Source organism: Heterocephalus glaber, unplaced genomic scaffold (genome assembly GCF_053883595.1).
Source record: "Heterocephalus glaber isolate CG9 unplaced genomic scaffold, H.glaber_assembly_v1.0 deba00001532, whole genome shotgun sequence".
In the NCBI taxonomy this organism is placed as follows: Eukaryota; Metazoa; Chordata; class Mammalia; order Rodentia; family Bathyergidae; genus Heterocephalus; species Heterocephalus glaber.
Window position 1 is genome coordinate 18,044,642 of NW_028258330.1, and position 26,033 is coordinate 18,070,674.

Below are 26,033 nucleotides of genomic sequence, written 5' to 3' on the forward strand. Positions count from 1 at the left end.
TGGACAGTTACATACAGCAGTCACTACCCTAAGCAAGCATCCTGACCTAGTGGGACATCCTGACGTGCAGGGTGTCCCGATGTGACATAGTAACAGTACATAATAGGCCAGGGATTTAGCTCAGTGGTTCCGGCGCCTGCCTCGCAAGCGCAAGGTCCCGAGTTCGATCCCTGGTACCCAAAAACCCCCAAACAAACAGTACATAATACCTGTGCCCTAAACACAAAACATTATATAGGATATTGGAATGCATCGGGTAAAATAATAAATTTCAATATGCCTGGATATTAGATTACATTATTAAATTAGTGTTCTTTTCCTGGGTGTGCTAAGGGGAAGCTAGTGATGTAGAAGTGTGTACTTATTCTTTTTTTTTTTTTAGCGTGTGCTTATTCTTAAGAAATGCCTGCTGAAGTATGACATGCAGTAGGTGTGCAAGCTACTTTCTAACAGTTCCGCTGAGAGGTGGGGAGAGGGATGAATGGATGGATGGATACACATATAAATAATAGGAAAATGTTACCAATTAAGAAAAAGTTTTCTTTGACACATTGTGCTTTGCTTTTCTTTAGAGCCACTAAGGACACCCTTCTGGTAGTTGATAGATGGATGAAACTGTATCTCCTCAAAGCCAGATATACTTACATCTCTTAGAGCTTACTGTTTAAATTTGCCCTGGGGCCTAGACTCAAGCCTGTGTTCATTTGGCAGTGAAAGGTTGTGTACCAACTTTGGTTGCTTGCGGTAGATTGAGGAAGCCAGGCACAGAGCACTATCTGTGATGAGTTCTATTCTTATTTTCCATTTAACAGTTTAGTTTCTGGACAGATACATGTTGTACCTTCACCGTGCTTCTTGTGGGATTAACAGGCTTCTCAGCTTCTTCCCACCTTTCTCTGATGGCACCAGAGGAGGTTTTGTATCTGAGTTTACTGTGAAATTCATGCATATGTCCTCTGATTTCTATACTGAGTGCTTTTAATTTAAATGGTGTTCTCTTGCAAATTTGCAGTTAAAAATCAACATATCAAGAGGGCTCATCCATTTTATTTCCAGTCTAGCAGAATTCCTTTCAAAGAACATTTATAAGCAGTGCCTTCAGTTCATTGTTGGTTGGGTCTGAGTATCCAGTGGTGGTGAAATGGCCCCAAATGCTCCTGTCAGGATCCCAGTCTCAATGGTGTCAGGCAGATCAGCCTGAGGAGCACCTCAGCAAAGACAATGGCCAAGTCAGAGGCCAAGGGATGGGCAGAACCTGATCCTGGCTGGCCCGGAGTCAGTAGGGCAAAGAATGGCCAAACGTGAAGCTGTGTCAGACCCTCCTCCGTGGTTTGGCTCTTTCAAGACTAAGGGAAGCTTCCAGGGTAAGATCACCTGTCCTAGCTCCCCTAAAGTGATGCTTTCAGAGCAAGGCCCTTCAGTAGAATGCAGGGACCCTCCATCAGTCCCCTGTGACCATTACTCTGTCTCTTCTTGTGCCTTCCCCCTAGTTAAGTATACATGATTCTCAAGGGGTCATGGATCTGTCCTGGGACTCTCATTTTGCACCTCTCTTCTTCCTGCCTGGAGGGCTCAGCCTCCTCTGCATGTGACAAAGTGCTTCTCATTCCCCAAGACCAGCTTATTAAGTGCCTACTCCCACAGAGCCCTGCAGTAAATAACCCGCACCGTCCACATTGCTGCTCTTCGGTTAAGGGCACGTAGTTTCTCCCACTGTTGTATCTGCTTTTATTATGTCTATGTCAGGCAGATACTCAAGAAATGTTTATGAAATGACAAAGTAATGAGTCCCTCACCCAACACAGGGGTCCTCAGGCTCAGCGTTGCCTAGAAATGATGTTCAAAGCATGGGCTTGGTGTTCCCAGGCAGAGCCTGCTGTGGGTGCAGAGGAGCCAAGGATTGACCGGCTTCAGGACATTCATTGCTCATCAGCTGGAAAATAGCTCTGCCACCCATGATCTGGGAAAGTGCCACTTAATGCATTCATGTGATCTTACCATAGCTTCCCTGAGATTGTTGCATTCAGGCTGCTGACCTGTGCTGCTGGTTTTAGAGCCACACTGCCTAGCAGGCATTGCCAGCCTGTGCAGGCCCAGTGGTGAGCATGTGATGTGGCCTGGACAGTTCCTCCCAGATCATCCTGGGAGGCTTTCACTGGTGCCACCCACTCTCAGCAGCCCAGGGTCCTGGGCCAGTGTGGGAGGTTCTTTGAGCAGTGCTCTTCTGGCCTTTTGTCCTAGATAAGCCATAAAATGCTTGCCCTGAAAGGTGCCAAGATCAGCTTCAGACTGAAGTTGACTGAGAAATGAAACCCAGAGCCAGTCTTGACTTCTGCCACTTCTAGGAACTCACTGGTGCAGTGTGGTGGTGATATTCCCAAGTACAAGCTCTCTGAATGATACTCGCTGCTCATATTACATTCCCCAAGGATACCTTGCTTGCAATTTGAAAGTTTCATAAAATAGACATGCTTTGGACATAAAATCACCATGATTCTGCTGTAAAATAGACATGATTTGCATCCATTTCTAATGGCATGCTGACCCCCTTCACCCCTGCAGTGTGTTCCTGAAGATTTGTGCCTAAAGAATTGCACAAGGCACCTGATGTTCCCCTTTTGAAGTACTTTCCCTGCTTTAGGTGACCTTCACTTTCACTCTTGACAGCTCTGTGCTGAGGACTCTCAGGCAGGTAATTATAACTGGATGGTTGGTGGCGGGAGTGCCCCTGCGAATGGCCGCCAGCAGTACATCTGGTTTTACCATGTGGCTCACCTCTGTCCTAAAACGCATCCTGCCTACTTGGTTGATTTCATTGTATGACTAAATTGCCCAGGAGGGCATCATGACAAAGAAGTATTGATTCTCATATGGCTTAGAATGGGTTGTACTGGGCTCTGGACTTACAAAGCAGCCACTTGTCCTTTGGTCAGAGCCACTTCCGCTTCACAGTCCTGTTTCATTTTGCTGGGGGCAGGAATTGCTGTCCCAGGTCAGACGGGAGGAGGCTGGGTTCCTGTCTCATTGGCAAAGTGGCATGGGGCAGTTAAGGAACTGGATGCCTGGCAGTTCTTTCCCCGGTAAACAGCAGAAGGCAGTTTTATATTTTACCTCCAACTAATGGAAAAAAAAAATGATTAAATTCTCATGCTAACCAACAGAGGCACTCTAATACAACTTAGCTAAAGTGATGTACATTTCCAATAAAAATGACAAAATCTTTGAGTAGCTAAATTATTCATAAAGTCAATGTGAATTATCCAAAGTATAACTGAATGGTGGCATTTGGGGATCTCTGCATTTAATTTGAGGAGATAGACAGGAAGTTTAATGGAGAGTCTGCCAGCCTTCTCGGCCCTTTGAAATATGTTAGAACACCTAAGTATTTTTTATGATTAAGCAACATATTTATGATATCTACTGCCACTTTGTAACTTACAGCTTTCCTTCTTGATATAGCTAGATCACTAACATGATTTTATTACTTTAATGATTTTAATATTTTTATGACTACAGTGGTTTTTGACTCACAAAATGGAACAGCAGAGGGAGATAGGTTTTTTCCGGTGGTAACTGATAAGAGCTTGAAGTGGGGGAGGGGAGACGTAGCAGATGTGCATTGATGTTTCCTAGGGACAGCCCCCACCCCCAAGGGGAAAGGTGGCAATGGCAGGGACTGGCCATGGCAGGGGCTGGTGTTGGGGTGCTGGCACTGACCACAGGGTTCCCCCGGAGCTGCCTGGGGACAGAATGGCAGGAGGGGAGGATGGAATGCCCATAGATCTGTGCAGAGCGGGGCTTTCTTCCAGGTGTGCCTGCGTTACTCATGTGCTATGTGTCTATGGAAAAGACTGTTAAGCTGCAAATAGTGAACTACCTCGGTAGTTCCCGATGCCGTGATCATGGTTTTGGTCTCGTTTCTTTTAGGTTACCCCTGTTTCAGGCCAGTGCTTTTGCATTTTTGGCCCCTGCTCGAGCCATCCTGTCTTTAGATAAATGGAAATGTAACACCACAGGTAATTGCAGTTATTTCCACATATGTCATTGGGGTCCTTTAATGCAGGTGATAAAAGGGAGGCCTGGACATGCTGCCCTGAGCGACGTTCGCTCCTTCTGAAATTAGACACAGAGTACACTGACCCATAAACAGCCTAGAGTGCTCCAACCTGTGGACCGTGTCTGTCTCTCTCTTTCTATCCACTTGTTCATCCCTAACCCTAGAGCAAGTAAGGACCAGAAATGACCTCATTTCTCTATGCTAATGAAAGTGATAAATATGGGAAAGGAGTAAAAAAACATTTGTGCTATTTTCCTGCCTCTCTCTTTCAGTGGATTTTATGACCCACCTGTAATCACTCTCTTGGCTGCGTCAGCATCCCTTCTGTGGATCATCTTTGCTTTTTAAGGATCTGGCTGCTGTGGTTTTCTCCAAATGACTTTCATTCCCCTTCCTTAGTGATTGCAGAGATCCTTAAGGAACTTGATCGGGTCAGGAAAAGATAAGAAAATTTGAGAAAATCTAAGTCAGACCTGTCATACATACTCTGAAAATACAGTTATATTTTGAGGTTCTAGGAGCCATGCTTTCCAGCCTTCATTTCCTTCCTTGCTCCTAGGAGTTACTTTGTGACCATTAATTTGACTTAGGAATTGGAAAAAGACCTCTTTTATCTAAGGTTTTACAACCTCAGTCCAGCAATCTTGCTGTCGGACATTTCCGTTAGCTGCTTGAAAAGGTTGGTTTCTTCATGAAGCTGATACTAGTAATGGGTAGCACCACTTCCGTCAGCTTTTGACACATTGGGGAGCTCTAGTGGATGAGTACATTCGGTTAAATTAGTGCTGGGGATCCACCTTGCAGTATGACAAGCCCTACTGTTGCAGGTTCAATTTTAGAGATAGGTAATGATACCAATGTACTTGTAACAGGGGGGAGATGCTTCTTAAAGGATAAAATGAACACGTCCTATAAAATAGCAGTGTCACTCCAAGAAAACCTTTGTCTTTGTTTTTGTTTTCAAGATGTTTCAGTTGCCAATGGAACAGCAGAGCTGTTGCAGACAGAACGCATCTGGTATCCGCGGATCAAAGAGGTAAAGGACAATCACTGTCCACTTGTGGCTTCTTTGTGTTTCTTCTTGGCTTCGGTGGTGGTTGCGTCCAAGAAATTGCAGTTGCTTTTACTAAGGCCTTCTTTTCATTTTCAACTATGAGGTGTTTATTTCCATTGTTCTACTATATTTTGTGATGGCTCTGTGCCTGCATACCCACAGATCTGCTGGCTCACGCTCTTCAGTGCAGCCGCAGCCGGCTGAGGCTCCAGACTCAGGAACTACTGACACTGTCAACGGACAGCAGAATGGGTCCTACTGGCCCCAGCGCCAGCCTCTGTTTGTTGAAAACACCACAGATACTTGTCTGCCAAAGCTCACTTGAACAAGAGCAGTGCTTGGCAGTCGCTAGACACGAAAAACAGCTAATAGTGTGTTCATATTTTCCCAAACCCAAGAGATCATTAGAATTTAGCACAGTGCATCTGTGTAATAGAATTCCTTTAGAAATTTTATCTTTTAGGGCCAGGGATTTAGCTCAGTGGTGCCGCTGCCTGCCTTGCAAGCATGAGGTTCTGAGTTCGATCCCTGGTACCAAAAAAACCAGGAAATTTTATCTTTTAAATATGCTCCAAGAGCACAGAGTCTGAGTACTGAGGTGTTCCTGGAAAGCTGGTTTTTTGGTGTTTTTGTTTTGTTTTGTTTTGTTTTATTGACCGGGGATCGAACTCAGGTCTTTCTGCTTGCAGGGCAGGCAGCGGAACCACTGAGCTAAATCCCCAGCCCTGGAAAGCTAGTTTCAAAATATGTTTCGAATGGGAATTTTTCTGTCTCACCAGTGGAAAAAGCCTTGAGTCCAGTGCCCCATTCTGTCATTCTTCCTTCAGGGATGTCACACTCAAGTTTGCTCGGCCGCCTTTGCTCCACTGAATCTTTGGTGGGGTCCCAGGGACTTGCCAACTGTTGTGCCTGCCATGTGTTGTAATAAGTTGTTGGCTTGCAGAATTGTCAGTTATGGTTGCAGGTGATATTCAGAGTGTTTGACATCTCCACTGCTCACTCTTGTATCTGTTCCATCTCTTTCAGATCCAGGGTGCCATCATCATGTCCTCATTGATAGAAGTGGTCATTGGGCTCCTTGGCCTGCCTGGGGCTCTGCTGCGATACATTGGGCCACTGACCATCACACCCACAGTGGCCCTCATCGGACTCTCTGGTTTCCAGGCAGCTGGAGAGAGGGCTGGAAAGCACTGGGGCATCGCCATGCTGTGAGTGTTCTGAGGGCTCCTGGCAGGCTCAGGGAGAACCCAGTCTCCCCACTACTGCTGATGGACAGACTGCTTTGGCGGGGGGCAGGCAGTGCTGGGGATGGAAACCAGGGCCTCATACACGCACTAGGCAAGTGCTGTACCCCTGAGCCATATGAACTCTTCCTCTATTTTCCTATCTTTCCATCTTTTTTCTATTGTTTCTTCAGCTTTCCATTTCTGCTCTTGTGAGTTTTGGTTTCTGAACCTCTTTGTGCAGGTAATATCACCTCCATGAGGGCAATGACTTAGCCCTGGACTGGTCACCATGGCATCCCCAGCTCCTGGTCCACTTTCTATTGCATTGTGAATAACCAAGGAAGGCCCCGGAAAACAGTCACCCCGGGACCATGGAATAGTCAATAATCTTGTCGAAGGACTCTCTTCAGAGTCCAAATGGTTAGACAGTGAATACATTAAAACTTCACGGAGCTGAGTGTGGTGGTGTACACAACCTCAGCTCTGGGATGTTGAGGCAAGAGATTACAAGTTCAGATCCAGCCTGGGCAATTTAGTGATTTAGTGAGACCCCATCTTAGAATAAAAAGGGCTGGGGATGTAGTTCACTGTGAAGTCCTTGGGTCTAATTCTCAAGTACTGCCAAAAAAGACAAAACAAAACATGATGACTTTTTTGGGAGGGTATTGTTATTATTATTTTTTTATTAGTACATGTTTGTAGCACGTAATGATCACATTCCTTATGAGGAGTTGGTACATTTACATAACATCTTTTTTTTTTTTTAAATCCCCTTCCCCACCCTCCATCTCTGGGTCCTCTTCCCATATGTAAAAGATCTATCTCACTATTTCCTATTAATCATCTTTTATTTTAACTTTTTTTGCATGTGCTGTGCCACTGAGCTAAATCCCTGGCCCCTATCATCTTTTATTTTGATCTTTATTTGTATTTTGAATTTCTCATAAAAGAAACCATGAAATATTTGTTTATATGTCTGATTTATTTCACTTTAACATTATGATCTCAAGGTGCATCCATTTTCCTCCAAATGACTCGTTTATCCTTGTTTATGTCAGAGTAGTACTCCATTGTGTATAAATACCACCTTTTCTTCATCCAGTCCTTTGCTGATAGATATACATAGGCCACTTCTAGGACTTAGCTATTGTGAATTGTGCTGCTACAAACACTGGTATGTATGTATCACTGTAGAATGATGTTTTTAATTCTTTTAGGAAGATACCTAGAAGGAGAATAGCTGAGCCTAATGGGATTTCTAGTTTTAGTTTTTTGAGGAATCTCCATACAGATTTTCATAGTGGTGCTATCAGTTTATATTCCCACCAGTAATGTAGAAGGGTTCCCTTTCCTCCATAGTTGTGCCAGCATTTATTTGATGATCTTGATGAGACCTGTTCTTTTCTGGAGTAAGATGGAATATTGCTGTTGTTTTAATTTGCATTTTTGTAATAGCCAGAGGTGTTGGACATTTTTTCGTGTATTCATTGGCCATTTGTTTTTCTTCTGAGAAGTCTATTCATTTCAGCTGCCCATTTTTTTATTGGAACGTGTGCCTTCCCACCTCAATATGGGGGATCGAACTCAGGACCTTGTGCTTGCCAGGCAGGCGCAGTGCTGCTGAGCTACATCCCTGGCCCATTGATTGGATCTTTCATTTTGGAGATCTAATTTTTCTAAGGTCTTCATATATTCTAGATCTTCTAGAATGTTAGTCCAAGGAATAGTTGATAAAAGTTTTTGTCTCTTCACTTTGTTGTTTCCTTTGTTGTACAGAAGCTTTTTAATTTGATTATGATCCCATTGTTGATTCTTGGTATTATTTCTTATGCATTTGAGGCTCTGTTCGTAAAGTCTTTGCCTATACGTATGTCTTCAAGAGTTTTACAACTACTTTATCTTCTGGCACAGTGTTTGCTTTAATGTTTAGATTTTTGATCCATTTTGATTTTAATTTAGTGCATGATGAGAGATACTGGTCTAAATTCAATCTTCTGCATATGGATAGGGAGTTTTCCCCAGTGGCAGCTGTTTCTGTATCCATTTTTCTGTTCCATTGGTTCACATGTCTGGTTTCTCCTTTTTCTTTTTTTTATTGCCCCACCATACTTTTTTTATTACTGCTGTTTTGTAGTATAACTTGAATCCTGGGATTCTGATGCCTCCTGCCTTACTCTTCTTGCCCAAAATTGGTTTTGCTATTCTAGTTCTCTTCTGGTTCTATATGAATTTTAGGATTATTTTTCTGTAGTTTGTTGAGGAATACTATTGATATTTTGATGGGATTGCATTAAATCTATATCTCCTTGGGCCAGGGATTTAGCTCAGTGGTTCCACCACCTGCTTCACAAGCGCAAGGACCTGAGTTTGATCCCTGGTTCCAAAAAAAATAATCTATTTCTCCTTTTTCAGAGTACTGTAGTTTTTGTTGTGCAGGGGTTTTTTTACTTCTTTGGCTAGGTTAATTCCTAAGTACTTGACTTTTCTTGATGATATTGTGAAAGGTATTGTTTCCCTAATTTTTCAGAGACTTTATTGGTATACAGAAATGCTATAGATTTTTCTGTGTTGACTCTGTATTCTGTCATGCTACTGAATTTAATTATAGCACTATATTGGTGGAATTTCTTTGGTTTTATGTGTAAAGGATTATGTCATTTGTAAATAATTTGACTTTTTACCTTCCTATACACATCCTTTTTATTTCTTTGCCTTACCTGATTGCTCTGGCTAATGTTTCAAAACCTATATTGAACTGTAGTGGTGAGAGACCACTTCCCTGTCTTGTTCCTAATTTTAAAGGGGAAGCTTTCAGCTTCTCCACATTTAATATGATGTTGCCTATTGGTTTGTTATAAATGGCTTCTATCAGATTAAGATACAGATTTCTTCTGTACCTGTTTCCTTGGAGGTTTTTTCCCCCCTTTTTGAGACAAGGTCTTGCTGTGTAGTTCAGGCTGGTCTTGAACTCAGGACAGTCCTACCTCAGCCTCCCAAGTGCCGAATTACAAGTATGCGCCACCAAGCCCAGCTTTTTGAAGGTTTTTAACATGAATGAATGTTGGATTTTGTCAAAGGCTTTTTCTCCATCAATTGAGATAATCATGTGATTTTTGTCTTTGCTTCTGTTGATGTGATGTATTACGTTTATTGATTTGTTGTATTGTTCTAGTTACTTTTCTTTTGCTGAGACAAAATATCCACCACCCAAACTTAAAGGAGGAAAGGTTTATTGTAGCTCACAGTTTGTAGAGGTTTCAGTTCATAGTTGGTTGGTTCCAAGCAGGGTGGCAGGGCAGAAGGGCATCAGAGAGGGGAAACAATTCATGGTAAGCAGAAGGCAGCAAAGCAGTGAAGTAGTGAAGAAGTGAGTGACTGTAGCAGCCCTCTATCTGTCCCTGATATTCCATCCAGGGTGGAATATGCGACCCCTTAGGGTGGGCCTTCCCATTATCCATACCTAGAACTGTGCCAAACCTATCAGTGGACTAATTTAGTAATCACATACCTTTGATCCCAGCATCACACACTTAATTGCAGCATCACAAACCCTACATCCAGCCACCTCCGAGAAGCCTCACCACATGAGGCTTTGGAGGGACATCTAGACACAAGCCATAACACAAGCCATCCCTGCATCCCTGGGATGAATCCTACTTGGTTATAATGTATGGCTTTTTTGATGACTTGTTGCATTCTGTATGCTACTGTCCCATTGAGGATTTTTGCATCTATGTTCATTAGAGAGATTGGGCTATAGTTAACTCTCTTTTTTGGTTGGATCCTGTTCTGGAATCAGCATAATGACTTTGGAAGTATTCCATCTCTTTTGATTTCATTGAAAAGTTTGAGATGAGTATTATCATAGATCTCTAAAATTCGTATAGAATCTGGCAGTGAATGCACTGGAACTTGGGCTTTTTTTTTTTTTGAGATAGAGTCTTATTACCTGGTTCAGACTGGCCTTGAACTCAAGGTGATCTTCCCGCCTCAGCCTCCCTAGTGTTGGGATTACAGCTGTGCTTCACACCCAGCCTGCGCTTTTCTTAGTTTGTAGTTTATTACTTCTTCAGTCTCATTGCCTGATATTGGATTATTCAGGGATTTCATATATTTTTGGTTCAACTTTGGTAGGTCATATATATCTAGGAATTTATCCATTTCTTTTGAATTCTGCATTTTATTAGAGTACAGGATCTCAAAGTAGTTACTGATAATCTGGATTTCAGCTGAGACCATTGTGATTTCTCCCTTTTGATTTCTAATTTCATTAATTTGGGTCTTTTCTTTACTTGCATGAGATTGGCTAAGGGTTTATTCTTTCAAAAACTATTCATTTGTTGATGGTTTCTTCTGATTCATTGATTCTATTCTTTTTAGTCTCCATTTCATTAATTTCTGTTCTGATCTATATAATTTCCTTCCTTGTACTAGCTTTTGAATTGGGTTGTTCTTGTTTCTCTAGGACTTTGAGGTGCATCATTAGGTAATTTATTTGGACTTGCTCTGTTTTTTTTTGTTTGTTTGTTTTTTGGTACTGAGGATCAAACTTGGGACCTTGTGCTTGCCAGGCAGGCAGCAAAACCACTGAGCCAAATCCCTAGCCCTGCTCTGTTCTTCTTATGTGGCCATTCACAACTATAAACTTCCCTCTTAAGACTGCTTTCATTGTGTCCCAGAAGTTCTGGTATGTTGTACTGGCATTGTCATTTGACTTTTATCTAATTTCTTCCTTGATTTCTTTTGTGATCCATTGATTATTCAAGAACGTATTGCTTAATTTTCATGTTTGCATAATTTATGTGATTTCTTTTGCCATTCATTTCTAATTTCATTGCACTGTATAGAATATGCATGGGGTAGTTAAGATTCTTTTGTATTTACTTAAACATGCTTTATGGGCTAGCATATGGTCTGTTTTGGAGAAAGTCTCATGTGCTGTTGAGAAGAATGTGTGTTGTTGCTTGAAAGTTTGGTTCAACTCTGATATTTCTTTGGTTTTTTTTTTTTTTGGTCTAGTTCGTCTGGCTATTTGTGACAGTGGGGCACTGAGGTTCCCCATTATAATTGTGTTGGTGTTTGTCTGGTAGTGTTTGTTTTATAAAGTTGGGCACACCAGTGTTTGGTGTATAAATTGTTACTTCTTCCTGTTGAATTGTTTGGTTAACCAATATGTCCTGACCTTTGTCTCTTCTTATCTGTTTTGGCTTGAAGTCCACTTTTTCTGAAATTAGGATAGCCACTCCTGCTTTTTTCTGGGTTCCCATTGTGTGGAATATTTTTCCACCCTCTGATTTTTAATTGGTGCATTTCTTTTTGGATTAAATGTGTTTCTTGTATACTATATATTGTTGGGTTTTGTTTATTAATCCACTCTGCCAACCTGTGTCTTTTGATTGGCGAGTTGAGACCATTCACATTCAGATTTATCACTGAAGGATACTGATTGACTTAGTCCTGTCATTGCGTTTTTTTCCTGTTGCATCTCTCTCTCTCTCTCTTTCTGTCCTCTTTCTGCTTAACTGTTCCCCCTGCCTGGTGTATTCATTCTATTGGAATTTTTGGCATTGTTGCCTTCATTGTCTTGAAAAATTTTTGGAGGGCTGATGGTGGTCATAAATTTCTTGAGGTGCTATGTGTCGTGGAAAGACCTTATTTCTTCATCAATTTTGCAAGAAAGTTTAGCAGGATATATGTCTGTGTTGGAAGTTATCTTTTAGGGCTTGAAACCCTTCTCTTGATGTTTTCTGCCCTCTAAGTTTGTGTTGAGAAGTCTGCTGTAATTCTAATGTGTTTACCTTTATAAGTGATTCATTGCTTTCTCTAACAGCTTTTTAAGATTCTGTCCCTGTGTTAGACTTCTGGCGTTTAGACTATGATGTGATGTGGGGAGACTCTGTTTTGATCGTAATTATTTGGGTTTCTGTAGGCCTCACTTATCTGTACATTTAATTCCTGCCCTGTACTTGGAAAGCTTTCTCCTATTATTTCCATGAACAGAATTTTTTAATGCTCTGATTTTTTTAACTTATTTCAGTTAATCTTAGACTACTCATTTTTGTATCATTTAGCAGCTGTTGGATCCATTTTTCATGTTCTGTTGTTGTTTTAAGGTCTCTCGGAGTATGTAGTTGGTCCTTTTTTTTTTTTTGGTACCGGGGATTGAACTCAGGTCCTTGCGCTTGCGCAGCAGGCGACGAAACCACTGAGCTAAATCCCCGGCCCTGTAGTTGGTCCTTGAGGGTATCCCCGACTAAGTCTGAGATTCTGTCCTTACACTGGTCACTTCTACTGCCCATGGTTTCAATGTAAGTTTTAAGTACTCACCAGTCCAATTATTTAAATACAGGATGACCCCAAATTGCATATTTTTCATTAATTTTATCAGATAATGTAACAGGAAATATAAAAATAACAATTTTATCAAATTTATCCAGTGAAAGAATTGGCTGGTTGAAGTGACAGCTGCCCTAGCGATATTCGGGATAAGTCGGTAAACAAATGCACTGCCCCAGTGATGCTTGGGGTAAACTGTAAATAATGGTTAGTGTCCTGGATTTGTTTGAAACCTTTTTGTGGACTCTAATTCTTTGCAAAATTGGTCATTCATGTTTTATATCATTGTGTTTAGCCCGGCTATCTTTATTAGTGTCTTCTGTAAGCTCCCTGATTGTTTTATTACCTCCATTATCTGATTAGTTATATCTGCTATGAGCCCAGCAAGCACCTTATTGATCTGTATGTTAATACTTCCTCTGTTGGCTGTCATGACTTTCTTCATGGTAGCCCACTCTGCTTTCTCCAGGGTGTCCTTTTATTGCTTTTTCTCCTTTTACTCGGCCCAAGCTTGCTCTGCAGAGCCATTTTTTCCCTCATCCCTGACTTACTTTTTCAAATAAACTTGGCCACTGCTAAATAAATAAATGAATAAATAAATATATATATATATATATATATACACACACATATATATGTCCCCATAATCCTTTGAAATAATTCAGCTGTGTGGTTTTTGCTTTCCTTTTCCTCAATGTCCCATGAATCAACTTTGGGAGAACTGATAGTTTAGGGAGGCATTTTATTGCCTTGTCTTCTCATATTTTTTTGGTTTTTGTTTGTTTCTTTGGTATATTTTATGCTTAGGTCTGCAGTTGTTTATAGTGGAAAGACTGGGGTTTATTTTTCGAGTGGAAAGATTTTGTTGCTAGTATAGAGATCTCTTTAGTTAGTCTGCTTTTCAGTGATGCACTAAGGGTGTGACTAACTATAGTTTATTGCCTCTATTCCAAGATCTGACCACCTCTGTTACTATGGGAGGGGTGGATGCACTAGTCCCACATCCAGTTTTCTGGGAATAGGCTACAGTATTGTTAATGTCACACAGGTATTAGCATAGAGATAACCTATTATAGCAACAACTTTTGAGACCCTGGCAGTATCAAGTAAATCAGCGAGAGTAATATCATGCCAGACAAACTGATATTGACATACCATAAGAACCTATAATGTACCACCTGTCACCTTGGAAAAGAAATCTATCATTACAGTATAAACACTTAGGACAAACCAAATATTAACATACAGCAAATATCTAGTTAATAGGATAACTTTACATCCACTAATGATAGAAAAGAATTTGGCAGTAGCACCAGTGTTAACTACCTAAAAATTAGTAAAGGTTAATGGTTATACTATTAAAGAATAGGGAGGAGAGAATGCAAGAAGAAAAATTTGGAAAGTTAAACATTGGGAGATGAGAGAAAAGGGAGACAAAGGATCCTTCTAAGTAGTAGAATATTTGTAGAATACATAAAGATAACAGGAAAAATAAAGTATAATAGGAAAAAGTGAAATAATAGAGAATAAAAATAGGAAAATTAGAAGGGAAAAAGAGAAAAGGGGAGTAAGAAAAGAAAGAAAATTAGTCCAAAAATGAAGAAAAAATTATTTTCTCTGTATTTTTGAATGAGTGGTTTCTTTCTAGGATCTGCAGTTTTGGAGTCCAGCAAATGATTTTCTCTGCCTAGCCTCATGGTCTGTGGGTTTATGCGGTGCACCCCCTATCCCAGAGGCCCCTTTGTCCACCCCAGGCTGTGACAATGTCCATGCCGAGATGAGTCCTTGCTCACATTGGTGGATAGGAAAGGCAGTCACACCTCAGATCTGGGATTGATGTAGGCAATCAGTACTCAATGCTGGCAGGCATTTCAAGCCCCCCTGGTGTTTCTGAGCACTACTCAGATTGGGCCTGGCTTCTTGCTGTGGGGTATGGGGACTTTGTCCTTCCTGTCTGAGTTTGAACTTCTCAGAGGATCTCTCTCTAGCCCGCTTCCTGTCTGCAGTTGTCTTCTGTGGCTGTCTCTTACCCAGTCACTGTGGGAGGACAACCCTGGAAGCCCTGAAGTGAAGTTGGTTTTTAGTTGTTCTTACTCCTAGGTTTAAATATTAACCCCTTCTTTAAATGGCACCTGATCAAGCACTCTCTGATGATATGGTGGGCGCCTGCAGTGAAGTCCCTCTTTGGCTGTTGCCACTATGTGGAAAGAGTCCCCTTGGAGCAAAACCCAGCACTGCTTTAGCAGTTCACAACAGCTGTGGGCTCTGCTCCTGTTTCTTCCTGGATCTCCCAGCCCTGAGTGCTTTCCTTGGCTCCAAAGAGCCAAGAGCCTGGGAGAGAGTCTATATTGTTTCCTTCTTTTCTTGGCATTGTGGACCTTTTCTCCAACTTCTCTGTAGCTTCTAATTTTCCTGTCAGTTCCTTTCTAATTCCTGGCATTCTGCTTCTCCTCACTTCTGGAAATCAGCCAGCATCACTCCAGTAATTCAGGAACTCTCTCTTTGACCAGATCTTCAGCCAGGTTTCTCTGTCCTCTGCTTGACTCTGCCTGATCTTGGGCTTCCCCAGTTTATTATTTTGTTTTGTTTTGTTTTGTTTTGTTTTGTTTTGTTTTGTTTGGGGACAGGGTCTCACTGTGCAATTCAGGCTGGCCCTCGACTCACTGTGTAGCTCAGGCTTGTTTTGAACTCGCTGCAATCCTGCCTCAGCCTCCCTAGTGCTGGGATTTCAGGCCTTTGTCACTATGTCTGGTTGTGGTGACATTTTGAAAAATATATTTAGTATAAGATGGTAGCCATATTTAAAACATGTAGGGAATGGAAGAATTATGTGGAAAAATTAGTCGCTTAAAAAGTTATTTTCCTGTTTTCATATTAAATTACATTTTAGTTGAATTAAATACTTGTGTAGTACACTATAACAGTACTAGAAGAAAACCTACATAAATATTTAATCTTAAAGTGGGAAAGATCTTAAGTAGATACTGAAATGGAAGATTAATAGATTTTACTACTGCTGCATTTAAAATGCATCAAAAACACTGAAACTAAATGAGTCTAGGTAAATGCTTGCCACAAGTTTCATAAGAAAAGTTAATGTCTGTAATTCATAGAGTGTAAAAGAGAGAATCCCAGTGGAATCTTGGACAAAGAATATAATAGAAGCAGCTGCAAAGCACAAAAGGAGATATGAGTAGCTCATCAGTGTGTACGAGGTTTATCCTCTCCAGTTATTGGAATATGTTTTATCCACACCAACTCTGTGAGGAGTGAGAGTGCTGGACCAAGCTGTAGAAATTGCTGTTTTAGTCACCTTTCCATTGCTGGGAAAAAATACCTGACACCTGCAACATAAAGAGGAAGGATTTATTTTGTCTCACAGTTTCTGCTGTGGGGATTCCTGCCCTCTCGGCCCTCTTGGTGCATTTGAGGATAAAAATAATCTCAAAGTAGATGCTTTTAGAGTGAGAGTGAGAAGAAAAGTGTTCATCTACCCAATCTGCTGTATTAATTTGAGTTGCCACATGCACCTGAGATCTGAGTGTCCTTTCTAAATTCCATGTGTGTCCCCTGTCCCTTCTTAGATGTGTTTTGAAAAGTGAACACCACAGTGCAAGTGGGCATTGCCTGAAATAATAACAGTGGCAGACTTGGGCTTTATTGGATTTCATAGTATCCACTTTTAAATACACAGCATTTTTTAAAACATGAAGATGTTATGTAGTTAAAGGTTGAATGCCAGTTGTAATATCCCTCATTGTCAGATTGTTGTTAAACTCACTGCCCCAGAAGAGTAGAACTAACGTGGGCATCTTTGTGTTTTCCAGCTTGAGCTGGTGCTGTGGGAGGCCTCTGTGGGTCATCGGTTCACCAGAGCCTCCAGGCAGTCAGGAAGCCACAGGGAGTGGCACACTTGTCCTCCAGCTGAGCTTTGATCTGCACCTCATTAGGATGTGACAAGGATGCGTGTCTTTTGGAGCACATTTTGCCCAGCTGCTGATGGAGCTGATAATTCCATCTCAGCAGTTGGAACTGGGGCCAAGAGTAATTAGCTTAGCTTTGAGCACCCACTCTTCTTGCCAGCCCTACCCCGTGTTATAAGTGCAGAATGAGGCCAAGTGGAGGATTAGCTACTTCCTTAGGTGATTAGCATGTTGTTATGTGTCTGTATTGTCTTGGTGATGAAATCCACCCAGAAGTAGCCCCCACTTGTCAGCCACATGGGGCATCACGCTTGATGAGTAAGGTTCCAGCCTGCTACAAGGAGGTCACCACCTGTCACTGCCTCCTGTGTAGCACTTAGTACAGCTCAGTCAGAGCTGTGAGGCTCAGGGACAAGGGACTTCTGCAACCCACCCAGGCTTCTCTGTTTCTTTGTCCCATGTGACAGTAGTTCAGGGGCTCAGGCTATAGACTGGCCCCACCAATTTCCAGCCTAGTGTAATCTTGGACCACTGACTTTGTGTTTCTATAAAAAAGAGGATCATCCTAGACGCTGCCCTGTACAGTTGGCCTTAGTGTAGTGTTAGGCACACAGAAGCCTCTTAATACTCAATCCTGCTGTGTGCAGGTCTCTTAAATATTGAAGCTTTGATTTTTTGCTTTTAAAAAATAATTTGTGCTTATTGTAAATAAATCCGAAAATATAGAAAAGCAGAAAAAATGAGTCACAAATCATATTGTCCAAAGCTCATATGACCATTTTGGATCACACCCTTCTGGTCCTCGTGTTGACATGTGTGTATGTGTGCAAGCCGGGGTTTCTCAAGTCATAGTTGTACGCTATGTTGTATCTGACCTTTCCCCCTGTTACACAGTGTGAGCTTTTGTATATATTTGTTGGGTTTTCTTATTCTAGGTAGGAAAATTTAGCCTGAGTATTAACATCAGTATCAAGAAATGCTAGGCAATGAGGTAAAGCATTGCTCCCAAATGGTGGTGCCAAAAGATGATTCCAGATCATAGGGAAGAGGACTAGCAACAGTCTATCTAAATGAATGAACACACATCATCACTTATGACATTGAAGCTTTGTTATTTGGAAACACAGATAAAAGCCAAGCATGGTGGTGCACACCTTTAATCCTAGCACTCAGGGAAACTGAGGCAGGAAGATCGAAAAGTTCTAGCCCAACTGAGCAGGTTAGCAACTTAGCAAGACCAACCCTGTTTCAAAATGAAAACAAACAAGGCAAAGGATTTAGCTCAGTGGTTCCAGTGTCTGCCTTGCAAGTGCAAGGTCTCAAGTTTGATCCCCAGTACAAAAAAAAAAAAAAAATTAAACAAAAAAATGGTGCTAGGGATATAGCTCAGCATGGAGGCCCTGGGTTCAATCCTCAGTACCACAAACAAAACAAAGAAACATAGACATGACATTATTTAACCTCATTTATTTTCTTTCTCTCCTCAGGACAATTTTCCTAGTGTTACTGTTTTCTCAATATGCCAGAAATGTTAAATTTCCTCTCCCGATTTACAAATCTAAGAAGGGATGGACTGCGTACAAGTTACAGCTTTTCAAAATGTTCCCTGTGAGTAGTCGACTTTTTCCCCTGACAATATTGCCATTGTTGCATGTGTAGGATGCTTAGGTAAAGAGGGAAGGATGTAAACTCACCCTCTAGAGCAGACCGTCTGGGTGCTTGTGACCACAACAGTCACCCTAAAGTTTAGAAGCTTCACAAGGTTCTAATTCCATAATGGGAGTCATTCTTCTAGCAGTGCCAAAAAAGGACGCTACTCTTGGGACTAAGATTTGACGTGATGTCCATTCTAATTTACTTTGGAAGGATAAAGTGAATGGAACTGTGTGAAAGTGCTCTCGGCACAGTGCTGCTCACAGAGTGGGTCTGCAGTTCTGATGGTCTGGGTTCTGGGTGTGATGGTCACACTGAAGGAAGGGTGTGTTTGGCCAGTCTCCTCCCCCACCCCCCAGCTCTGCAGGCCTGACAGAGCCTCTCCCCTTGACCTCCCCAGATAATCCTGGCCATCCTTGTGTCCTGGCTGCTCTGCTTCATCTTCACAGTGACTGATGTCTTCCCTCCTGACAGCACCAAGTATGGCTTCTATGCGCGCACAGATGCCAGGCAGGGTGTGCTGCTGGTTGCCCCCTGGTTTAAGGTTCCATACCCATGTAAGTATCCTTGTGGCCAGAGGGGCTAGGAGCCTGCAGCCCCAACTTGGAGGGGTCAGAAGCAGGCAGAAGGCTCTATGTCCTGAAAAGCCTTTGTCCCAGAATGTCTCCTGAGGGGCTGGCCACTTGAGGATTGGATGGCCTTGTCCCCTGTGGGCAGTCAGCACAGGGAGACCAGCCAGCTCTCTTCTCAGATTAACAATTTGGCTCTTAGGGATCTTGGCCAGGCTTTATCCCTGGTGGCCAGCATTTGAGGGCAGCTGCTGAGAAGGGCAGGTATGGAGCTGCTTGCTATTAGAGCTGCCAAAATGAGAAGGCCAAGTGGGCAGGGCCTGGAGATTAGCAAGCAAACTGCTCAAGCATGATGGAATGTACATAATCTTTTAATGGGTGGGTCTAATCTTCTTAATTTGGTCACAGCTGCAGAGGTAAACTGATACAGTCAGCTGGAAGATGAATCTTAAGTTATAATTCAAGTGTTGGGTGATGGCAAGGGGCAGAAAATATGGTCGGTCCCTAGGTATCACCTGGAGTCATCCACAGTATCTTCCCAGACCCCAAAAGTAACTCACATGAGCTCAGCGATTGTTACATGTTGGCTTGTTCTGTTGAAAGACGCTATCCCCAGAATTTGGGATTTTTGTTAGAGTACAAGCCTACACTTAGTCAAGTTGATTCAATTTATTCCCCTGTCGAGTTGTCTTGTTTTCATATTTTATAATGACATGGTGATAAAGCAAGAAAAGCCAGATATATTAAGGAGTCAGAGCTGACTCCTCCACACATGTTGAACAGTGACAGTGCTGGCACCTCTCCTGTTCTTGCTACATTCACAGAAGCTTTACAAAGTTTAGTCTTTCTAAAATAACATTCTCATCAGATCACATGGGGCCTAAGTGTGTATTTATATACACCTATCCCATTTCCCAAAAAGAATGCACCTGGTTCACAGGCATCCCCTAATCCGAGATGAAATGAGATTAAAATCTCTTGGTGAGGCAGTCAGGAGATGACGCAGGAATGGGGGCCGGTGGCTCCTCAGCACCTGGTGCAGGCGGCTGCCAAGGTGAGCACCCACAGGAACGTGGGGCTGGATTTATCTGGTAGTCTAGTGTGTGCTCACTGTGATTTGGATCAATCTGGAGGCAGGTTTATCAAGAGCCGTGGTTCTCAGCCTCTGATATGATAAGAATTACCTGGATTGATGTTAGTATACAGATTTCTGATCCAAAATGTCAATAGTGCCAAAGTTGAAAACAATCTGCTATAAGGTAACAAAACAAATTATAAGGAGAGATAAAGTAACTGCTTTAAGACAGAAGGCTAGAAGGAGAGAAAGGACGAAGAGAGCAGAGGAGGAGAGTGCAAGTTTAAATGTTGACATGGATGGAATAAAGATTTTAGCAACCAGATTTAAGGACTTCAGGTAAAAAGGGGGAAAATAATAAAGCAATAAGTGTAAAGAGGCTAAGAAAATAGAAAGCACTTTGAAAAATAGTTTTCCCCTATTCCAGAAAAGCTTGGGACCAACAGTGTTTTGGACTTAAGACCTTTTTATTTGTTTGTTTGTTTTTTAATTTTGGGATATTTGCACATACATAAATGAAATATTTTGGAGATAGGATGTAACTGGCTACACACACAGTTCATTTCATTTATGTTTCTTGTATACCTTATACACAATCACTGGAAGGTAATTTTCACACTGTGTTTTTATTTTTTATTTTTATTTTTTGGTACCAGGGATCGAACTCGGGTCCTTGTGCTTGTGTAGCAGGTGGCAAAACCACTGAACTAAATCCCCAGCCCAACACACTGTGTAAAAACACAGTGGACTAAAAAGTCCACCTGGGTTTTGACTGCAGTCTATCACACAGGGGTGAGATGTGGAATTTTCCTCTTGTGTGGTATCAAGGTGATGCTCAAAAAGTATCAGATTTGAGCCAGGCTTGTTGGCAGATTCTTATAATCCTAGTTACCCAGAAGCTGAGGCAGGAGGATTGCAAGTTTGAGGCCAGCCTGGGCAACTTAGCAAGACACTGTCTCAAATTTTTTTTTTTTTTTTTTAAAAACGGTGGGATGTAGCTCAGTAGCCCCTGGTTTTAGCCCTTATACTGGGGAGGGGGTGTGTTTTGGGTTTTTGCATTAGATATATTCTCCGTAACGCAAAATAAAGTAAGAATCTCCTTTCAAAATCAAGACACTAACATGAAATTATAGTGCCACAACAGCAACCCATCACAGTATATAAAAACCCAAAGTGCAACTTGATAAAGGCCCTAAAGCAACCCCAGGAGGAAGTATTGGCCTAGCCTGTGGATGGTGGGCATTGTCCACCTCTGCCGCACCCTGCATGGTGACTGCACTTTGCCCTTGGACCCCAGCTACTTCTGACTGCTCCCACAGGCAGGGCAGGCCAGAGTGAGAACAATTCACCCTCCCACTGCAGACTTGTTCTGAACATTTCAGGTCACTTCCCAAGCCTATGGTTGCCTCCAGGTACCTGCAACACAAATGCCAGATCCTCTAGGTGGCTTTTTGACCCCTTCTGTGCCCTGCATGTCCCCCTCTGCTGAGCACCATCACATTCCTGTGCTCCACAATTCCCCATCCTTCAAGGGGCACCTCCATTCACATCTCCCTCTCATTTCCTTCCCTGGGTGGGAACTGTGACTTCCTCACTTACACTTGGCTGGTTCATTTGAGCTTGAACCATCACACTGTGCCTGAGCCTCTCTGGGCCCTGGGCCACAGAGCTGGCCTTACTGTGTTTTATCCATCTCACTTTGCCCACTTTATCCTCAGCAGGTGTATTATTTATGCCTGCTGGTTCAAGGATCTAGGGCCAGTGACTTCATTGTATTTATACTAATAGTGATAGGTAGAGGCTAGGATTTAGCTCGGTGGTTCCAACGCCTGCCTTGCAAACGCAAGGTCCCGAGTTCGATCCCCGGTACCCCCAAAAAATAGTGATAGGTATTTTTTAAGGAAAAAAATAAGTTGATGAAAAATTAAGTAAATCCAGATAATCAAAATGAAACTACAATGGGACTTTCCTTTGCTTTCTAAAATAGAACAATTACCTTTCTATGACATGGCTTGTGGTTTAATAGAAGCATTTTGTGCACACTTCACTGTTGAGATGTCCGTTCAGCTCGTGACTTTTCACCCCTTTTTCATTTGCTGCCAGCCTGTAGGCAAAGTTTACTCTCAACTTCTGCTCTTTGAAGCAGTGCCATAAATCCTACTCATGCAAATTTCTCCACCACAACAGCAGAGTGGATTAAATCACAATTTAGCAGATACTGAGTGTGACTTCCAAGCAAGAAGAGAAGCATGTTCCTCTTCCCATGAAGGGATGTCTTTTTTATTGAGACGGTCTTGCTATGTTCAGGCTGTGAGTTCAGGCTGGTCTTGAGCTCACAGCAATCCTCTTGCCTCAGCCCCCCAAATGCTGGAATTATAGGTATGCACCACCATGCCTGGCAAGGGATGTCTTTTTAAATAAAGACAATAGAGGAGACCAATGGGACCTGACTTCCCTGGGCATCTGGTGCATTAATGATTACGATTTAAAACATTTTCCATGAGTTTAGAATCCAAGTGGCCTTGCAGAGTTCCCTGAGGTCCTGGTAACTTTTGCCAGATCCCCAGGAAAGCACACACCTCTCACTGTTGTCTTCCATCCTCAGTTCAGTGGGGGCTGCCCACCGTCTCTGCAGCCGGCGTCATCGGCATGCTCAGTGCCGTTGTGGCCAGCATCATTGAGTCCATCGGTGACTACTACGCCTGTGCCAGGCTCTCCTGTGCCCCGCCACCTCCCATCCATGCAATAAACAGGTACGGTCTGAGCAGGCTCATGCCTTGTCCAGCGCATTGGCTTAGTTTATAGACAGCCTCCCTGGAAAAACCAAGAGTTTCCACAGCCAAGCAGTGGGGCTGCTGGCCGTCTTGGGCCAAGTCATTGCCCTCATTTGCTCTCATTTTCCTCATCTGCATCAGGAGAGACTTTCCTTCCTCTCCTCAGTGACAAGCAAGCCTCCATGAGTCTACTTTAAACCTGAAACTCACCAAAACAAATGCTAAGAATTGCCCTTTTTCTTTGATTGGTCTTGTGTCATTTTGATGTATGTGTGCTTTGATTTTCTTTTTTTCCCAACTGTTCTCGCTTCTTCATATAAACTCAAATTTTAGACTCTGTGGAGTAAAACAGACGCTTCATTGTTTCTGAGTTGCGAAAATTCTGAGTGCCCTGTTCCATCCTGACTGCCACACTTGAAATACAGAAGGTAGATGGATACACTTTACTTGCAACCATAATAGAAACCTTAGCAGCAGACAGTACCTATTCCAGCAGTGTCAGGTGCACTCTAGCTCTTCTAAGGGCACGTTCTGTGTAATCTATTCAGTTACAAGTCCTAGAACCTTGGGACAGGGAGAGCAAGAAGAGATGAGATTTGCAGGATCTTGAGGTTTATGAGCTGTGAGGTTTATGCCCTCAAAACTGTTGATCTTTAGTTTCTAGAAGTCCATAGAAAATTGATCCAAGAAGCCTTCAGAAGAAAAAGAATAGCCCAGATCAGCCCCAGTTCCCAGCTGTCAACTGCTGCTCCAAAAGGGATTGCTTGGGATGGATCAGTGGGCTGGTTCTTAGCATGACTCGCAGGGGTTCTGTCTGGGTATTTTCATTTTTGGTTTTCACATGTTTTTCAAATGGAGCTGTTGCATATAGTGAAATGACTCATACTTTTAAAAGTTTCAGTGTTTATAAGGTTATAAAACACTTGCTTCCTGATGAACTTGAACTTTAATTGTAAAGAATCAAATCAGTATGTTTTAACTTCACCTGACAGCTCATGTCAGCAAATGGCTCTATTGTGTAGCCAAAGTCCTTTGTTTCATTTGAAATTGTTTCAGAGAATTTGTTTCTAATGTGGGATTTAGAGAGGGGCTTCTTAAAATTGATGAGCAAGAGGGATCCTGTTGGAACACAGAGTGGGCTTCAGCAGGTGCAGTGTGGGGCTGAGATTCTACATTTCTTCCCCCTCCCCCAGGACATGCAGAAGCTACAGGTCTGTGGATCACATTTGTGGGTTGCAAACATTTAAAGCCTATTTCAGTGTTTTCCCCATTGGACAAATGTTTCTCTTTGCCCCATTCCTTTACATTTTAGGGGGATCTTCGTGGAGGGTCTCTCCTGTGTTCTCGATGGCATATTTGGTACTGGGAATGGCTCTACTTCATCCAGTCCCAACATTGGAGTTTTGGGAATTACAAAGGTACAGATATTTTTCTAATTACATGGTTGGGCCACTAAATGTTTATCCATTCACTGACTGGTCTGACCTCTGTGAGTTCCAGCAGGAATTCTGAGATCATCTTCTTCCCATTCCTTTTTTCCCTTTGATGAGTTTTTGAGATGCCTTTTGGAAGCCTTCCCTTCCTTGGCCAGCCTGGGTAGGGTGGCACTCAGGTGCTATATTTCCTTTATGCAGCTGCAAATGCTTATTGAGCGCCCACCTGTGCCAAGCTCAGTGTAATGTAGTTGGGGGGATACATCAGTGAAAAGTGGGAGCTTGCATTCCAGGAGGAATGGCACTCAACAATCAGCATAGCAAGTCAGCAAATGGCAGTGCCAGCCAGGGGTGAGGATGGTAGAAACATGGGGTCGGGTGATGGGGAGCCAGGGGTGGGTTAAGTGTTAAATGGTCAGGCCAGCCCTCACTAGAAGGTTAGAGAGAAGGAGCTGCTGATAACAGGCAAAGAACATCGGGGCAGGGTCATGGCCATCGGAGACCCTGACTTGGGCAAGGAGGTCAGCAAGGAAGCCAGTGGGGCAGACAGGGAAGAAAGTAGGAACATCAAGGGCTGCACGTAACCCAGAAGCAGGTCACATGGGCCTTGTTGGAGGCCAGAGACTACGTGGAAGTGGGTGCTGCAGGGAGCAGCTTGATCTGATGTTTAAGGGTCACTTTAACGGTGGTGGTGAGAGTAGAACAAGAGGCAGTTGAGAAGAGTTTGGAGTTCTAAAGGAGAGATGATTCCCCTCAGGACGAAAAGGCTGCCTCATATTAAAGGAGTGGTGCAGTTTTCCAACCTCTGAGGCAGAATACTCCTTCCAGTGAAATCTGATGTGAGTCCTCTCAAGGTGTCAGGTTGAGCAGGGCTTGGGTCTGCACTGTCCCTGCTTGCCCCACCCCATTCCCCACTCCACCCAGACACAGACTTGTAAACCTGGGGCTGCTCCACCCCTAAATCAGCTTCCATAAGAACCTTAGCCTTTCAACTTTATTACTGGCGAGTAATTGTATCCCAGTAGCCTTAGGCCAGAGAGTGCTGTCTGCCAGGATGTTGAGGAATGTGGCTTGACCCATGGCCACTGAAGGTTGTATAAGCAGAGACTGTAGAACTGGTTCCTCATCTTTGATTACCTGAGTGAATCACAGGTCTTCTCACCTGAGAACTTGAGGGTGAGCCTGCAAGCCTTCCAACCCTGTTTGACCTCTATAAGATTAGGTGAGGATGGGGAGGATTTCCAAAGAATCCTTCCCCCAGCTCCACATAAGATTCTATCAGATAAAAAGAAACCAAATACTAAGATTGGTTCATCTCAATTATAAATCTAGGTGAGAGGAAGCAGTGTACCAGGCTGCATGCCTGACATGTTGGGCTCCCCTGAGTTGCCAGGCCTGCCCAGGGCTCAGCCTCATGTGTGCCAATGGCCCCATCTGCCACCTGTTGCTCCCAGTGCATGGCATGGGAGGGAGGGAGGGCCATCTGGTGGCCACATCCTCCAGCACCATCCCTGTGGTCCTGTCACTGCCTGCAGTAAAAAGAGATGTTGAAGGCACAGAATGGGGCATGAGCCACTCTTGAGCCAGTTTGCTGCCCTGACCCATTGGCATACAATGGGGTGCCCAGATAAAATAGTCATAAAATTGTAGACATGGGGGGGTACTCTTGGAAATTTTATTTAATAAGCCCTTTCCCTTCTGTACCCCCCTTTTTTTTTTTGGTACCAGGGATTGAACTTGGGACCTTGCACTTGCACAGCAGGTGGCGGAACCACTGAGCTAAATCCCCAGCAGTACCCTTTTAATTTAGCCAAAGCTCACTGGGGAATAAACAAAGTACCTGTCCACAACACGACTGAAGTGGTTTGGGGAATAATTATCTTTATGAAAATTTTAATGGCTTCCACTTGTTCTGAAAAGATGACCTGGTAGC

The 26,033-nt window shown here is 42.9% G+C and overlaps 1 protein-coding gene across 7 annotated transcripts in view; it reads left to right on the forward strand.

Annotated features, from left to right (window-relative positions):
* Slc23a2 (solute carrier family 23 member 2) overlaps positions 1–26,033 on the forward strand; it is a 125,249-nt gene that overhangs the window by 86,136 nt on the left and 13,080 nt on the right. For all 7 annotated transcript variants that reach the window (XM_021255018.2, XM_013070718.3, XM_004840778.4 and 4 more), the window contains exons 6-12: positions 3,928–4,016; positions 5,023–5,093; positions 6,138–6,319; positions 18,084–18,204; positions 18,650–18,806; positions 22,499–22,646; positions 23,980–24,085. In XM_021255018.2, the coding sequence (XP_021110677.1) occupies positions 3,928–4,016; positions 5,023–5,093; positions 6,138–6,319; positions 18,084–18,204; positions 18,650–18,806; positions 22,499–22,646; positions 23,980–24,085 (874 nt within the window). The remainder of the gene's footprint in view (positions 1–3,927; positions 4,017–5,022; positions 5,094–6,137; positions 6,320–18,083; positions 18,205–18,649; positions 18,807–22,498; positions 22,647–23,979; positions 24,086–26,033) is intronic.